The sequence below is a fragment of the Magallana gigas genome, chromosome 3 (genome assembly GCF_963853765.1).
Source record: "Magallana gigas chromosome 3, xbMagGiga1.1, whole genome shotgun sequence".
Lineage (NCBI taxonomy): Eukaryota > Metazoa > Mollusca > Bivalvia > Ostreida > Ostreidae > Magallana > Magallana gigas.
Genome location: NC_088855.1, coordinates 23448348 through 23464812, shown reverse-complemented (window position 1 = coordinate 23464812; position 16465 = coordinate 23448348). Strand labels below are relative to the sequence as shown.

The 16465-nt window shown below is 40.6% G+C and overlaps 1 protein-coding gene across 2 annotated transcripts in view; it reads right to left on the bottom strand.

Moving 5' to 3' along the window:
* Nucleotides 1-146: 146 nt before the first annotated feature.
* LOC105328669 (protein split ends) overlaps nucleotides 147-16465 on the bottom strand; it is a 37713-nt gene continuing 21394 nt past the window's right edge. For both annotated transcript variants that reach the window (XM_011429640.4, XM_066078984.1), the window contains 9 exons: nucleotides 6215-16392; nucleotides 4923-6106; nucleotides 4536-4659; nucleotides 4120-4262; nucleotides 3616-3895; nucleotides 3113-3459; nucleotides 2780-2983; nucleotides 2487-2645; nucleotides 147-2309 (listed from right to left, as the gene is read on the bottom strand). In XM_011429640.4, coding sequence (XP_011427942.3) covers nucleotides 2178-2309; nucleotides 2487-2645; nucleotides 2780-2983; nucleotides 3113-3459; nucleotides 3616-3895; nucleotides 4120-4262; nucleotides 4536-4659; nucleotides 4923-6106; nucleotides 6215-16392 — 12751 coding nt within the window. In that variant the 3' untranslated portion in view covers nucleotides 147-2177. The remainder of the gene's footprint in view (nucleotides 2310-2486; nucleotides 2646-2779; nucleotides 2984-3112; nucleotides 3460-3615; nucleotides 3896-4119; nucleotides 4263-4535; nucleotides 4660-4922; nucleotides 6107-6214; nucleotides 16393-16465) is intronic.

Here is a 16465-nt window from a genome sequence, read left to right as displayed (position 1 = left end):
TTTGATACCTGGTATAAATAATTGGACTAGGTCCAGAGGCAATGGGCACAATTAAAGCACTAGGACTAAGTGTGAAAATCCAGTTTGCTTCATTAAGTAAAGACTATGTCCCCTCACAATATTACATCAAAAACAAAACACATATATAATTTTTATATCATTAGCTTGTACTTTATTCTCTTAAAGCATTCTCTGAAGAAAAGTTTGACAAAAGTGAGGATGAGATATATACAATTGAGCCACATAAAATAGTTAAACTAACACAGGTTTACAAAAATAAAACTCTGCTCTCAATGGAAGATAGATCTAACCATTAAATCCAGCTATGTCTGGCCGTTCCTTCCCCCAGGTATCTGCGATTGCATTTATTACTGTGTAAATTCAGATTAATAAGAAAAACCCAAACCAAATTTATGATATCTGGAATATTTGAAGAAAAAAATTGTTGAATATATGAATTATATTTGCTTTGCCAGAGGTTCATGCTCATGATTGATGTACTAAAGCAATTTAGTCTGGGACAGACGATACTGTTGGGTTGTTACTGAGGGACGAACACCATTACTTGAAAGAAAAAAGTATCACAATATAGCACCAAACAATCAAAACAAAACTTTTCTCAAGATATGAACAATTTTTTTTTCTTATATCTAAATTTCAATCATCAGCCAAAAGTTGGTTTTTTTTTGCATTTCAAAATGGTAAAATTGAAAATTTGACAGAAGATAAACCTCATAATGACCAGCACAGAAGATTTGATGGAAATTTGTTAGTTTCTATTTGTACACACAAATCAACAGTTTTACAAACCAGACAACCATATTGACACACACATACACTACAGACTCGTAACAACACATTCTTCTTCAATCATTCCATGATGTCATTCAAGTGATAAATAGCTGCCTTTATGAGATCTGAGACATGATGAACATCCAAGCATACAAGTCAATAATAATTCTTACAGAAGTCAGCTTGTTCTATTATTTTGTTAAAAGTTCCAATTTTCACATAAAATCTACAAATGATAACAGGAATCCAATACATTTTGTTCTGTAGGACTTTTTATAAATGGGAGAATTATTTTAAGTCAATCCATCATTACAGAAAAAACCAGACCTTAGACAAGTTCATACTGAGTCTGACTATCACCTCTACTGCACAGTGACCACTCAAATAGTGGAGTCCTCCTACAGTCTCCACATAGAGACTCTGCACATAGGAGACTCCACACTCCACATACAGACTCCAAATACAAACTCCACACATACAGATTTCCACATACACATAACAAGGATGAAGAGGGAACACCAAACCCGAGGCGGGTACTCCACATGGTGGCCTACAGACAGACACACACACACGTACACACTGTACCAGCCACTAATTCAAACAATTCATAGAAATTGACTTATCACAGACACTATAAGTTATATCAACATTTAAAACTATTTGTAACACCATAAGCATACTAGTATGTACAAATTATTGTCATCACTTTTTTTTTACACAATACAAACTATACAGTCAATTTTTTTTGTACAATACAATCATGTTGGTTTAATATTTTATATTAATAATGATATTAATAAAAAAAAAAAAAAGGACCACAAATTTACATCAATGACATGATTTTCATGACGAGTACATAGCCAATGGGAAATCCTCACACGTCTGCGCCGTGTCAATGTGACCTTAATTGGATAAACAGGGACGGGTATTTACAACAGCACTAATAATGAATCCACGACTGGCCCCCCGCCACACAGAGATGTGGCCAGGGCCACAATAAATAGTAGGTAACACTACAGCCAGGCAGTGTTACTATACATCCACTATACATGGTCAACAGAAGCACTCAACATATCATAATCCAATGAAATTAAATCCAATTGTTCATGAGAAATGCTAATCCACATAACACCAGAGTATACATCCAATGCACTATCTCACAACAAAGAGAAATGCCCTATTTCAACAAAATATGATTTTCAGTTTAGGCTTTTCAAAGCCCGATAAGTTTCATTTTTTTTATTCTGAAAACACAGAATTAAAGGTACGCTCCAGTACACACAGAGAATGAAAATAATATCTACATTCCATCCTCTGATTTGTTAAATAATCCAAGTTGTCTGTTTTAGGTTGATCACAGTGGTCTGTTAAACACTTCCATATATCTATGCCACAGTCGTAATGATCACAAGTAGATGAGCCAAATCCCTCAGAGGCTGCATCAACCCGAACCCAAGCCGCTCCAAAGTGCTGCGTGAAAAGTCACATGGTGGGAAAATGTGTACCACATAGGCCGGCTGAAAAGAAATTGATAAAAAGAATTCATAAACAAGATTCATTGCATTGTAAAACAAGTTGCGGTCTTTGAAAATTCACATAAAAAATCAGGATTAAGATTGTTCTTGCCAATTCCCCATTTAGATTTATAAAATAGCTAGACAACATTTAGAGGAGTTTACTTTAAGAACCATTACCTGCTGGGTCTCGGGCTCAGCTACATTGACTATCCCAGCCGCTTGTTTCTGCTGCAGGTACTGAATAAATCCAGTGGTCATCGCTCTCGTCTGCTCAATGATGTGATCATGGTCTCTTCCACAGGGTAAAGCCAGCAGCATACAATAGTCATTGTCAAACTAAGGGCATGAAGAGAAAAAGGAAATGATAAGTCCACATAAAAACAGATGACTCTCAATTTCAATACAGGTATATGCAGTCACATATTGCTATTTCCAAGTTCCTTTATATTTCTAAGGTTCAGTATATTCACCTTCATGCGTTTTATGACTCCGTCCAGCTGTGCTGGCTCCAACCTCATTCTCTGAGCGATCCGGAGAGGTTGGACCGAGCCGTCTGGACCTTGTTGAGGTAGGGACAGTTTCACCAACTGTTCAAATCCATTGATCATGTGTAACTGCACCACACACTGATCATTCTTCAGAGCTAGTACTCCCTGCCACATCACAGGATAACGCTGAAAAAACAAATATTTTGAAAGTTTAAATACATAAAAAAAGGAGAATGATTTGAAAATCAGACTTCATCCAAAACATTTTTATCTCTGAAAGCTGTGAAGAGATGGCAGAAGAATATAAGTGGTTACCTGCAGAAGACTGAGCAAACTGCCCTCTCCCCCAGGTGGGGCTGGGGCCTCCTGGATGGCCCGGGGTGGCATGTTCATGGGGTTGTCATGCATGGACCGGCTCAGCTGCTCTCCCTGCTCCCTGTGTTTGGAGGTCTGGGCAGGGACTGGAGGGTTCTGTACGTGGGGGGACCTACTTCTACCAGCTGGTCCTGGGTCTGTCAAATCCTGAATGGGCAGACCAGGCTGAGGCAGATAATGAGGGGGTAGTCTGGACGAGAACAAGCGTTCCATGTGCACGTTGTACAAGTGTGGGTGTTGTTGATACTGCTGTTGAATTTCAGCGTAGTTCTTGTGGGCAGGAATTGCTACAACCAGAACAAATTGCCTCAATGACTACAGGTTCCTAACACAGTTAACATGTACATGTCAGGAAAAGTGGACAGTAACCACACAGTAAGATAAACAGATACAAAAACACTGTATGGTAAATATATATCAGATGCAATCAATCAAAGCTTTACCTTGAGAAATGTCCGTTCCAGATATTGGGGGTGTGAAAGCACTTTGGTTTTGAGAGGGAGGTCTTCGCAAGTCTGGAATACCAGGATACATAGGATGCTGAACAAAGTGGGGGTCCATCAAGTTCTTGTTGTCTAACTGCCCATCTGGTCTCTGCTGCCCAGGAACATGGGCCGTCTGCCTCATGTCAGTGGGCTGGTTGGATGTGGACCCACTAGCCTTACGATGGGCAGCTTGCTCCATCTGAAGTTGTTTGAAATGTAGCTCTCTCTGTCTCTGAAACTGAGAGAAAATGAAACAAATGTAAAAACACAAGCTGATTCATTACAAATTTTTCATTTTTAGTTTCACTTATACCTCTGATGGATATTAAAATGCGATTTTGGTTAAGTCCTATGAAAACAATCTAACAATGTCTGCTAGTGTGGTTATATTTGAGGATTCTCTGAACATGTAATTAGGACCTAGAATCTCCAAACAGAGAGATCATTTTAAATGATACTAACATGTAATTCCTCCAACTCCTGCTGCTTTCGCTCCTCTGCCCTTTTCTTTTTGATGTGCTCCTTTTGAGACATGGGAGGGTTAACCTCTGACTGCTGGTGGGCAGGTTTGGGTCCTGGTTGGGGATGCATGTTGCTTGGCTGAGCTACAATACACAAATACCAAATAAACCATTGAAAATAATTGTGGTTTAAACTATGAAATAAAGATCACGGGCCTTCACTTATAATAAGTATGACCTTTGTTGACCTTTAGTTTGGATATTAAAAATTAAGTTAAGCATTTAAGTATTCAAAGATCCAATGTAAAATGAGACATATAATAAATATTTGTTGTATGTCAGAGCAGTATGACCACTGTTCAAGTCTTTCTAACAATGACAGCTGCAAAGGTGAGCTTGATTCCTTCGAGTACATACCCCAGTGCTCCCTTGGAGATGCTCTTGGTGCTTCATGCGATGGAAGTTGAGACTTGGGTCCTTCATGTGCTGACATCACCAACTCATTTCCCCACCTCATTGTGGTGTTAGACTTCTCCAGAATCTGGAAATCATATAGATTAGTTATTATTATAAAGTTAAATAAATCAGATCCAATCAGCTGACATTATTAAATGGATCTTACTTTTAGTCTCAGAGTATTCAATATGTTGATTTAATTTCATTAATCACATAAGACACAACCATATATTTAGGTGACCAAAAATATGTTAAATCACTAGCACCAATTAAGCAAATTTTGTTTCTTTTGAAAAGTTCACTCTTATTGCAACAAATGGTATGACTGATTTGTATACACTCCCCTACCTTCTTATTGGCACTGTTTGGAGGACTAGTATTGTTGGGCAGCTGATGCCCCATTTGATGAATGTTTGGAGCTGTCTGGGCCAACGCTGGGGATTTGATCTGAGGGTGCTGAGAGCTGGCATCTAGGATGTTATATTGTTGGTGATTTAGACTTGGTGAGGTGGTTTTCACTTCCGCCTTCTTGTCATCAATCTTCACACCCACCGGCTGTAGATGAGGATGGTGAGCCCAGAAGGATGTAGGATAGAACCCTTGTTTGGAATGTAAGAGCTGGGACTGAAAATCTTGCTGCATTGATAGAAAGGCCTGCTCTTGGGCGAGTCTGACATGGGCATCACCCGGCAGTAACTGTTTATGCTGGTTACTGTGAGCACTCGGTGGTCTCTGAGTATTTTCTTTGAACATCTCCTTCTGTGCAGCTTTACTCATTTTTGCTAATTGTTGCTGATTCAAGTCCTGCATCAGTTGCATGTGTAACTGCAGCTTCTCTTTGGTCATGTCCTCTCTGATCTTGTGTTCAGAGAAGAAGGGATCTCCGCCAGTCACGGGCTGGATCATGGCTGGCATGTTGTGGGGCTGCCTGCTTAGTGAGGTGGTGGTGATTGGATGAACCACACACGTAGGAGCCGCAGACACGCTCTGTTGCTGTCGTTCACCACTAGCAACAGCAGGGGGAACGTTGGACTTCTCTGCATTCCGACTGGGAAGGTGAGAAGAAATATTCTGCATTTTGGTGGCACTAACAACCGACATGTTTTGTTTCTTGGCAGAATTACTTGCCTCTGTGCGACGAGGACTCATTTCAACACTAGCTAAATGCTTGTTAGCATCCTGTACTAGATGGGAGTGGGCACTCGCAATAACAGACTTCCCGATGCCTGTTGAGGACACGGTATTCAGCATACATGTAGTTGTTGGGAAAGACTCATTAGCACTTTTAGTTAAGTTCATGCCCATTTCTTTTTCTGTAACCACAGGGTTTCCGTGGGCACTAGACATGTGTGCTGGCATTCCTCCATTGTTATTGGCCAGCTGCGGCAATGTCATTGTCACCTGCACATCTAGCTTGCTTGCCATTGTTCCAATCACAGAGGACTGAGTGGATATGGGAGAGGAGGATACAGTGGGAGTTGTTGGCATCAGATGACTCATCGCATCTCTGTTCTGGAGATCTGCAAGGAATCCTATAAAGTGAAATAAAGAAAAACAAACATATTAAACACATTACAGTTATAATTAACATGATGACTTTTCTACAGAACAACTCAACAAACAATCAGATATCAACGTACCTGGATAAGCAGCATTGGACATGATTGCACTAATCCTTTGTCCCGGGTACATTGCATTGACTGGTGAGATTGTGTTAGCTGGAGACTTGACCAGACACGTAGGCATTTGGAAGGCTGGATTTGCTGCCGACATCTGAGGCGACTTGAGTGAAGGAGACTTCATTGACGGGGACTTCAGTAACGATTCCTCCGCACAGCTCCCGCGACTGGAGGTTCTTTTCCTTTCATAAGCACTGACCTCTACAGTCAGAGGGGTTGTAAAGTTGTTGTTAGCTGGCTGAGGTAAACTCACTTCGCCCTTGTCAGGTGTGTCAAAGTATCCTTTGGAAACATCATCAATGATACGATCAACATTACTCATTTGAGGCATTGCTGGCTGTGGAGCACCCATCAGGGACTGCTCACTGGCTGTTGGAACCTTGCTCATCTCCTTTGCGCTTGGAATACTACTAGTTCTGGTTCGATACTCTGCACTCATGATGTCTCTTGGCTTGATGGCCTTCTTTTCCTCCACTGGGTGAGCAGGATGTACCACCTCTCTCTGGACAGGGTCTGGGTGACCCATCGGGATCTCGTTCAGCCTTGGAAAGTCATTTCCTTTCTCTTTCACAGCTTCCTTAGATTGTCTTACTGTTGGTCTTATGGTCATTTTTATGCCGGTATCCATTATTTCAGATTTCAGGACTTTACCCGTATCTTTGCTCTCAAAAGTTTCCTCCGCAGACTTCTTCTTTCTACTGGAAGAGCGTCTCTTCAGAATGGGTGCATTTTGTTCCTCACTTTCAACATCATCAAAATCATAGACATTTAGTGCTTTGGGTGCCATCTCAACAGCTGCAGTTAAGGGTTTTCCTTGCCTTATGTCTTTCAAGGAGACATTTTCTTTCACTGCTGTTGAAGGAGCTGGAGCTGGCTGAATGTCTTTAGGAGGCTGTTCTTCATCAGCTTTGAAGGTTTTGTTTGCCAAAGGTAGGCGCTCTATTTTCACAACTGGAGAAGCAGCAATGTCTGACTTTGGTGAGAGCTGTTTGGGTGATGCTACCCTCGGTGACCTTGGAGAAGTTCTAGATCTTGGAGAGTTGGTTCTTGGTGAAATACCCGACATCTTCTTATAATTTTTTCTTCTACACCCTCCTCTTTGGGGTCTCTTAGTCTCTTCACCTCCTAATTCACTATCATCGTTTCTCTCCGAGTCAGTGTAGTCAGACATTGATATGTCCTTATCCTCTCCTTTGGTACTGATCATCAAAGGAGGAGAAGCCAATCCTGGAATTTCCACACGAGTCTCTAACTCTGGCTCTGGTTCAGGTCTTGTTGTTGGGGCACAAAGAGGCAAATCAACCACAGGTGGCTGATTATGCTCGATCACGGGCATAAAGTTGAGCTCCTCTGTGCTTTTTCCAGACGTCCTCCGTCGACCCTTAGCTTTCTTAACACTAGGTACTGGTACTTCAAATTCTGGAGCAACAAGTTCTTCTCTTGTTTCCAATGTTTGATGTGTTTGATGTATGACACTGGCTTGTGCTTCCCTAGGTGACATAGGAGGAATATCAGCAATGTGCAGTGCCCCATCATCTGAATCTTCTTTGTTGCGTGTATCCTGCAGGCATTCTTCACTAACAGCATTAGGATACCCTATAGGAGCAGGCTGAGGAGGAGCAGGTTGAGGAGGAGCTGTCTTCACTGGCCTCTGTTTCTTTCCCCTTTGCCTTTGGTCATCAAACTTCTGAGGTGAAATCGTGTCAACTTGCTCTTTAGATGGCATTACATTGGTAACTGGACCTTGCTGAATAGGTTCTGGGCAGAAGTTCACATTCAGAGGAGGCAGCTGACTCTGCACAGGTTCCTGAAGAACGGCAGATGGAATTAAACTTTCTGCTACACGAGTTTCCTCTAGCAATTCCTCCGGCACCATTTTTCCCTCAGTGGGTGTATTGTCAGGCACTGAAGGTTCTACCGAAACTTCGGGTTCTGTGTATTCCTGTAACTTACTGGTAGCATCCTCCACCTCTAGTCCCAATATGGACTGAATGGCCAGTGCAGTTTCACTGTCTGCTTGTGGTGCTTCCTGCTCAGCTGGATGCTCTGTGATGGCTTCAGGAGCGCATGGATTTGTTTCATCAATCACTAGAGTCCCCTCGTCACCAAACATATCACTTTCCCGTTCCCTCTTCTCTTCGTTTTGCAGATCCTGGATTGTAGACACAGCCTCAATGGTCTCTGCAATTTTGATATTGACCTCATCCAGTTTCTTATCATTAGTTTTGGTTTCCTTTTGACTTTCTTCAACTGCTGACTTCTTGGTTTCATTACTCTTCTCCTCCATTGGCGCTACAAAACTATCATCACGTCCAGTTTGAGCTACTGATTTGGATTGTAAGTCATGATCTGCATCTTTCCCTTCACTAGTGACAGAAACCTTGGGTTGCTTCTTGATAGCATTTGACTTCTTATTCAGTTTGTTGACTATACTTTCACTTGAGGTATTGGTGTTTTGATCCTTATCATTTTTCTCTGCCAGTGATTTGGCCCAACTTGCAAACAAACTCTCTTGTTTATGATTGACCATTTTGTTTGTCATCTTCGGTTCAAATGAGGGTTTAGTATCTTTTGATGTTATATCATTTATGTCCCATTTAAACGAAGTCTTACTGGAATCTGATGCTTTCTTTGATTTTTGACTGCTTTCTTTCTCTGTGCCATGGCGGGGTTTGAGTTTGTCCAATACCTCTTCCTCTTCTTCCCGGAAGTCAAATACATCTGCAGTTTTCTTCTGGTTTGCACTGTCACTGCCTTTACCAAGCATGGCTTTGACTGAATTGGCTGGTGTGATGTAATCTTTCCCTTCCTTAGAAGCATGATTAGGTAATTTTACATCATTCAGCTCTTTCCCCTCACTCTTATTGGAGCTCTTGGCATTCTTCGATGAGGACTCAGCATTACTGGAGCTCTTGGTGCTCTTTGTTGAAGACTCCGGATTTTTGAATAATGATGCATCTGAACACTCAAGTGTTTTCTGATCAGAGCTCTGAGATTTAACTTCAGACAATTTACTCTCCCCATCTGCAGATTCCTCAACATTTTCAGGACCCTGCCTACCAGTGTCCATCAGATCATCTGCCAGAGGCATATCAAATAGATCATCGTATTTCCTTTTCTCCTCGGAAACCTCGCCCTCTGTTTCTTCATTTTCAGACTTATCCTTTGCAGACGGTCTGTTTGGTTTTATTTTCTCAGGCACAAAATTTCCAAACAGTGGTGTACTGAAGTCCAAGTCGACGTCTGAGAAATCTGTAGCTGTGCTATCCAATTTCTTGCCATGTGAATCTGCTCTTTCACCATTTTCTGACAGCAGTATATATCTCCCCTTTGAGACATCGTCAATGGTCTTGTCCACTTCAGAGCAAGCTTTGCCTTTACTCTTTTTCTTTTTCTTCTCTTTCCCACTATCTTTGTCTGATTTAACCGACTTTTTGCTTTTCGAGCTTGCATCACTGTCTTTATCCACTTTCTTTTTCTTCGTTTTCTTCACTTTGGGGTCTTTACTGTCTTCATTATCTGTGGAGGTTTTCTCTGGCGACTTTTCTTGTTCATCAATTACTGGTGACACACTGCTCATTTTTTCTCTGACTTCAGAAACATCCCACATACTTCTGGCGTTGTCACTACCAGCACCACAGGGCTGATCCATCAATAACGAATTCTCATCCAAAGGAATCTCATCGACAATCACACTACCTTCCTCGTGTTTAACACTGTCAATATTGAGACTGTCAGAAAACTCACTCACAGGTGACATGATTGGTGAAATCAACATTTGCTTTTTAATTTCCCTTTCTTTCATGCTGTCCGACTTCTTTTTCTTGCTCTCCTTTGGCTTTTCCACATGTTCAGGGACATCTTTCAACATGTTCTTACTATCCTCTGGAGCAGCCTTTTGGTCCAGTGAACCCTTCTTCCCCTTTGAGTTACTTTGAGCCATAAAAGTTTCAATTTTTTCAAACAAACCAAACTTATGGTTCTTGCCAATTTCTAATTTGCCTTCTCCAACCAGAATATTTTCCTTTTCTTTCTTCTTGTTCTTCTTCTTCATTTTGTCCTTCCTGTTCTTCTCTGTCTTCTCTACGGCTTCAAGTACACTATCCACACACACTTCTTTATCAAGAGCTGTATGGGAGATGACTGGACTTTTGTAGGTCTCTTTGTCAATTGTACAAGCTGTTTTCTCCTCAATAAACTTGTTTTCACCTACACCCGTTTTCTTCAAGTTATCCTCTAGATTTCTCTGCTTTTCTTTTGTTTTGTTCTTTGAGGCTTTGCTTGACACAGAAATTGGTTTGGGGACTGGAATAATGTTACTCTCTTCTTCAACCGAGTCACTGTCAGATGAAGAATAAATTCTACCTGAGGATTTTTGCGTTACGCTCTTCTTATCGAAAGGTTTCATGTTATTTTCCTTCGTCCTGTTAAACTTATTGAAATCCAAATCTGAATCACTATCGTCTGAAATATCAGAAGAGGATGATAATATACTGAAAATATTTTGCTTTTTCATTGAGCCTGACTTAGCCAACACTCTGGATTTGAAGCTGTCCTGATCCTTTTTGCTAGACTTTTTAGACTTTGAAGAAAACACATCATCGCTCTCAAAACTGGACACTTTCTTGACATGTTTCGTTTTCTTCTTGGTTTCAGGTGAAACAGTAAAGCTGCTATCAGTTGATTCATCTGAGTCTGAGGAATAAATGTTGTTGAAAACTGATGCCTTTTTGGATTTTTTCAACGGATCAAATTTTGGTTTCTGAGGTTGCAGCTTTTTCTCTGAAGGAAAGATACTGGACTTAAAGTCCGAGTCTGTGTCGGATGAGCTGTAAATTTTCTTGGACTTGGATTTCCGTTTATTGAAAGGTTTTTTGCTTTGCTCTACATCATCAGAATCAGAATAATTAGTAGAGCTAACATCACTCTGTAGAACTGAACTCTTGGACTTCTTCTGCCTTCGTTCCTGGAGTTGGTCCAACTGTTTCTGTCTACTTTGTTCCAGTTCTCTCTCCTTATCTTTGATGGTTGATCTCCTTTTCACCTTGTCGTACATAGATGCATCTTGCCAAGCATCCCAATCAAAATCATCGTCGGCCACCACTTTTTTGGCTACCTCAGCTGACTTGTGCTCTTCTATCTTTTCCTCCTTTTTGTCTTTTTTCTTAGGTGTGACAGACTTAATAGGTTTATTTTCTTTGCTGGATTTCTTTTTCTCATTAGATGACTTTGATGGCTTTTTCTTCTCATCTTCTGATTTGCTGACCTTAATCTCCTTTTTCACGGTCTTATCATTGTCATTTTTACTTCTGTGTTCAGTTTTGGGTGTTTTAGACTTCTCAGCACTTTTTGAACTCTTACTTGTGTCACTGGTTGTAACATCCTCCGATACACTAGAAGAACTACTGGACTTCTGCTTGTGGGATTTGTGCATTTTATCTGATGGTTTTGAAGACTCGTGGGACTTCTTCTTAGAATCTGAATGGCTCTCTTTTGATGACATTTTCCTATCACTATTTTCAGACTTTTTATCCTCACTCTTCTCATTGGGTTCTGTTTGTTTTGCTTTTGACTCCGTTTGTTCAGTTTTGGGCTCTGTCTTTCTTTCTGTATTGTCTTTCCCATTTTCTGCCTTATTTTCTTCTTTCTTGCTGGAACTTTTACTTTCCTTTGACACTTTGTCCTTTGATTTTTCTGAGGTTGAATGTTTTTCTTTTGCTTTCACTCGTGTTTCATCCCTATGCTTTGGTTTCCCAGATTTTTCATTTGTGGAATGCTTGCCTTTCGGTTTGTTGTCTTTGCACTGATCACTTGGCGCATTTGAACAACTTCCATTATCAGGATTGGTTGATTTCTCTCCATTTCTTTCACTGTTTTCTGAACTATGCGAGCCGTTACCCTTGTTTTCAGCATCAGTCGATTTCCCAGCCTTTGCATTACTGTCACTCGTAAATGCATTCTTCTGCTTCTCTTCAGAAACGTCTTTACTTTTCTCTGCTGATGTTGAGTTTTCACTTTTAGTGATTTTTTCAGTTGATTTTACATCTGTCTTTGTTTTGTTGCAGTGTTTATCATTTGTTCCATCCTTTGTACTTTTATCAGATTTACTAGAGTCTTTTGATTTAACACTGGATCTGTCCTTGGATTTCTCTTTAGATTTTTCACTAGGAGGCTTCATTGAGGAGCTGGATTTGCTGTCTTTACGATGTGCTGAGGGGTCAGATGATTTTTTCACTTTTTCAACATCTTTTTTATTTTCTGATGAGGACGACTTTTTCTCATTTGTTGACTTCACATTTTTGTCATTTAACTCACTAGATTTTGTCTTGTCATCTGACGACTTGCTAGATCCCACCACTTTTGAGGATTTCTCGGTTTTCTTTTCTTCCGACTTTGAAGATTTGGCTTTCTTATCCTCTGTTTTGGTGTTTTTCTCACTTTCTGTTTTACTGGTAGTGCTGGATGAGAGTAATCTAGAAGAACTCGAACTAGTACCTTTGTCTCTCCCTCCATCTTTGTCCTTGTCTTTTCTTTCATGATGGTTTTTATCCTTTTTAGTTGAGTCTCCTTCACATTTTTCTTTCTTTTTAGAATCTTTATTCTTATCTTTCTTTTGAGAGTCTTTGGTTTTAGAACTGCTACTTGATTTCTCTAATTTTTCTGATAATTCAGAGCTGTGAGATTCTGTTTTGTTAATTTTCGGTTTCTTTGCCTGTGTTGTTTTTTCCAAGTCCGGCGATTCTGAATCTGAACTATTATTGAGAGACTTGGGTTCTGTGACTGAATCTTTATTCTTCTCATTTTCTAGTTTGCTAGATTCATCTGTCTCAGCTTTCCGTTTCCCAACTATCACTGTAGAATTTACACCTGTGATGTCCTCAGCACTTTCTGAATTTTGTTTCTTTGGAGACTCTTTTACACTCTTATCTTTATTTCCCGAAACATTTAAACTTACTGGTGACATATCTTTTACTTCTGCCTTTGTTAACACAACTGGAGGTGAGTTCTTTGGTTTGGACGTTTCTTGTGTATCATGATTTGTTTTTCCAGCTAAGCTCTCTGATTCTTCACATTCCATATCCATGGAATCATCCAACACCTCTTTGTCAGTCTTTGCAAATTGATCTTCCTTCAATAAATCCAACTTTAATTCTTTTGAAAGGTCAGAGCTCTTACCCTCGTCCATAGAGAAATTGTTCTCCATTTTTGAGGTTTGCGAGCTGTTGGACTGGGAAAAGTCTTGGTTCGATTTCTGACTTCCAGCATCTTGTAACTTGACTTCAGACTTTGGAGATGGACACAATATATTAGAAACAGGAGACTGTCTTTTGTTTTCCAGTGAAGGTGAAAGTGACTTGTTAAGTTCTAATGGTGAATTTTTTGGAGATGATTTTTCATCAGTCTTGGGGAAACTGTCACTCATTTGCTTTTTAAATGCTGGTGTTATTAATGGTTTGTATGAAGTTTCTTCAGACACATGACCTGAAGCCATATCTTTACTGATTTGATCAGGAGAACTATTCTTGGGCAATGATATTGAATCCATCTGCCATGACTTTACTGGAGTTTTGAGAGAATTGCTTTCAACCTGCCACTGCCTATCGTTCATCATTGGGCTTGCAGTGTAAACATCCACAGCGATTGCCTCATCAGGCCTGCTGATGGTTGATGATGTTGTCACTGTTAGAGTAGGAAAGGGTGCAGCACCATTTCCTAGCCTTCCAGCTAGAGACCCTGGTAATGTAGCCAGATGTGGCATTTGTGCTGGCATCTCTTTCACAGCTCCTTTGGTGCGAAGTGGCGTCATAGGCGATATATGTGTCTCATCGAAATGTGGTGTGGACTTTGGGGAGAAGTTTTCCTGTATCTTGTCCTGTAACCGCTTGGTGTCCTGATCTATAATGCTGAATCTTGACGTCACCTTCCTGGTGACTTCAGTGTTTTCTCCAGGCTTTACTTCTGTCCCTGCTCCTGGTGTCGCCTCCTTTTTGTTAATCTTATATTTGGAATACAAGGCTGTTCTTGAGAGAGACGACACTAACGGATCCGACTTTGCCACCACGGTGGAATTGGTTGGCAGAGAGCTGATTTCAGAGGTTAGTTTAGTACTGCTTTGAGGTACCGGTACAGCATTTAGTTTTTCATCAAGTCTCCTAATCCGCTCTTCTAGAGAGATCTTATCCAATTCAAAACTGTCATTGTGGTCACTGTGTTCTGAACTCCCATCTGAATCAAATTCCCCCTTTTCTCCCATAGATTCCATGGGAGCAGCATCATTGTTCAAGTCTGATGGATTTTCTTCAGGAATGTATTCCTGGTGAGGATTTTCTTGGGAATTGGTTGAATTTGATTCACTAGGTGATCTCTGTGGGGATGAAGTGTTTTTACTTCCACTGCTTGGAGAAGAAAACCTCGGAGACTCAGCTTTAGAATTAACGGGTGATTCATTGACATCAGGTGACGTCATTACATTTGCATCTAGTTTGGCAAATTTTGGCAGAGGTAGAGAAACCGATTGACGTATTCTGTGAGGGTTCCTGGGATCCAGGTTTTCTGAGTTTGAAAAGTCTTCCTCAAGAGGAATCTTGGTGGGCTGATGCTCTTCTTTGTGCCGGTGTTTAGATCTATGGCTATGAGATTTGTTTGTTGAATCTGATCTCTTATGCTGCTTACTCTCCTCCGAATGGGACATGGATAATCCATCACCACCCGACATATCCGATTCATTAGGTCTATGCACTTCACTATAAGATTCGTGAGGATAATATGCGCGACTTGAAGAGTCAGTGCTTGACAATCTTCTGAACACAGGATTTGAAGATAATTGGTCCATTCTAGAAACGTTTCGAAACTCATCCGTATCACTTCCAGCATGAGCCTCTTCTTCACCATGCTTTGATCTATAGGATCGGTTATTTTCCTCAGAATGTTCACTCTTTTTTCTCTTTTTAATAAATCCAATGTGTACATCCTTCGGAGACACTAAAGAAGTAAAATCCTCGTGGTCACTTCCCTCAACACTTGATCTGGTGCACGATTTATTCCTCTCCTTTTCTTCAAAACTGTGAATACTGTCTTGTTTCCTCACACTTGAAATTGAGTCTATTCCTCTATAATCATATTTGTTTGTAACACTACCAAATCCTGACGGTAGTTGGTGATGAGAATCTCCCCAAGCTCCCATTGGTTCTAGTCTCGCACGTTTTGATGGAACTTTCCTCGGATCTTCAATGTCAAAAGCTTCTTCAATATCACTTGTGCTAGATTCCTTATCCAACTGCTTTAATTTTTCAAGTAAAAGAGCCTTCTCATGCTGAAGATTTGACAGTTCGCCGCCTTCGTTCACTTGTCCAGGCTCAGATCCACTACTTGCCGAACTGGGACTGCTTTCATTTCGACCTTTGAGTTTTTCTGTAATGCGCGATTGAATGATCTGATACTTTTGATATAAATCCCTTTTAGAACTTTCAATACGGTCCACAGATGACTTAGACATTAATTGTCTGTTGTGTTTCCGAGGAGATTTCATATAATCCTGATTGAAACTTTCTTCATACGATCTCTTTCTTTCATACGGCTCCTTATGCAATACACCAGTAAATTTAGATCGACTCGATAACTCTGCTATATCCGCTTCACAAATGTTGAAATCGTCTTCACTCCTTCTTTTATTTTTGGAGTCACTAAACTTGGATTGACCCTCTTCCACTGGGCTGACATCCCGCGAAAAGTCTCGAGCCTCATCGTCCATCGGAGTAGGAGGAGTGTTGCGGCCCACAGTTTCCTTAGTTAAAGTAATTTGACCTCCGTGAGATGGGGATCTACTCCAGCTTCTGTTATACTGCACATCAAGACTTCGCTCGCGGGCGACAGATCTTTCTTTGCCATAGTATTTTTCCTCCCCGCGAACTTTATCATATTCGAATCCTTCGTAGGTTCTCTCACTGTGAGGACTTCCACTGCGATAGGACTCGGCGTACTTGTAGAAATCCTTGGACCGTTGATAGGCAGGGTCACTGTACATATCCTCTCCATAGGGAGGAGGACTCTGGCTTCCATGCTGTCTCTCCCTCTGATAAGCTCTTAAATCCTGTTCAAAATCATCCGACTCCCCAGGATATCTATAGTCTTCATAAGATCTGAAATGAACAAAACATTGGAAAATTTTAAATTTTCACCAAAATGAAACTTAAATTATCATTGATTTCAGTT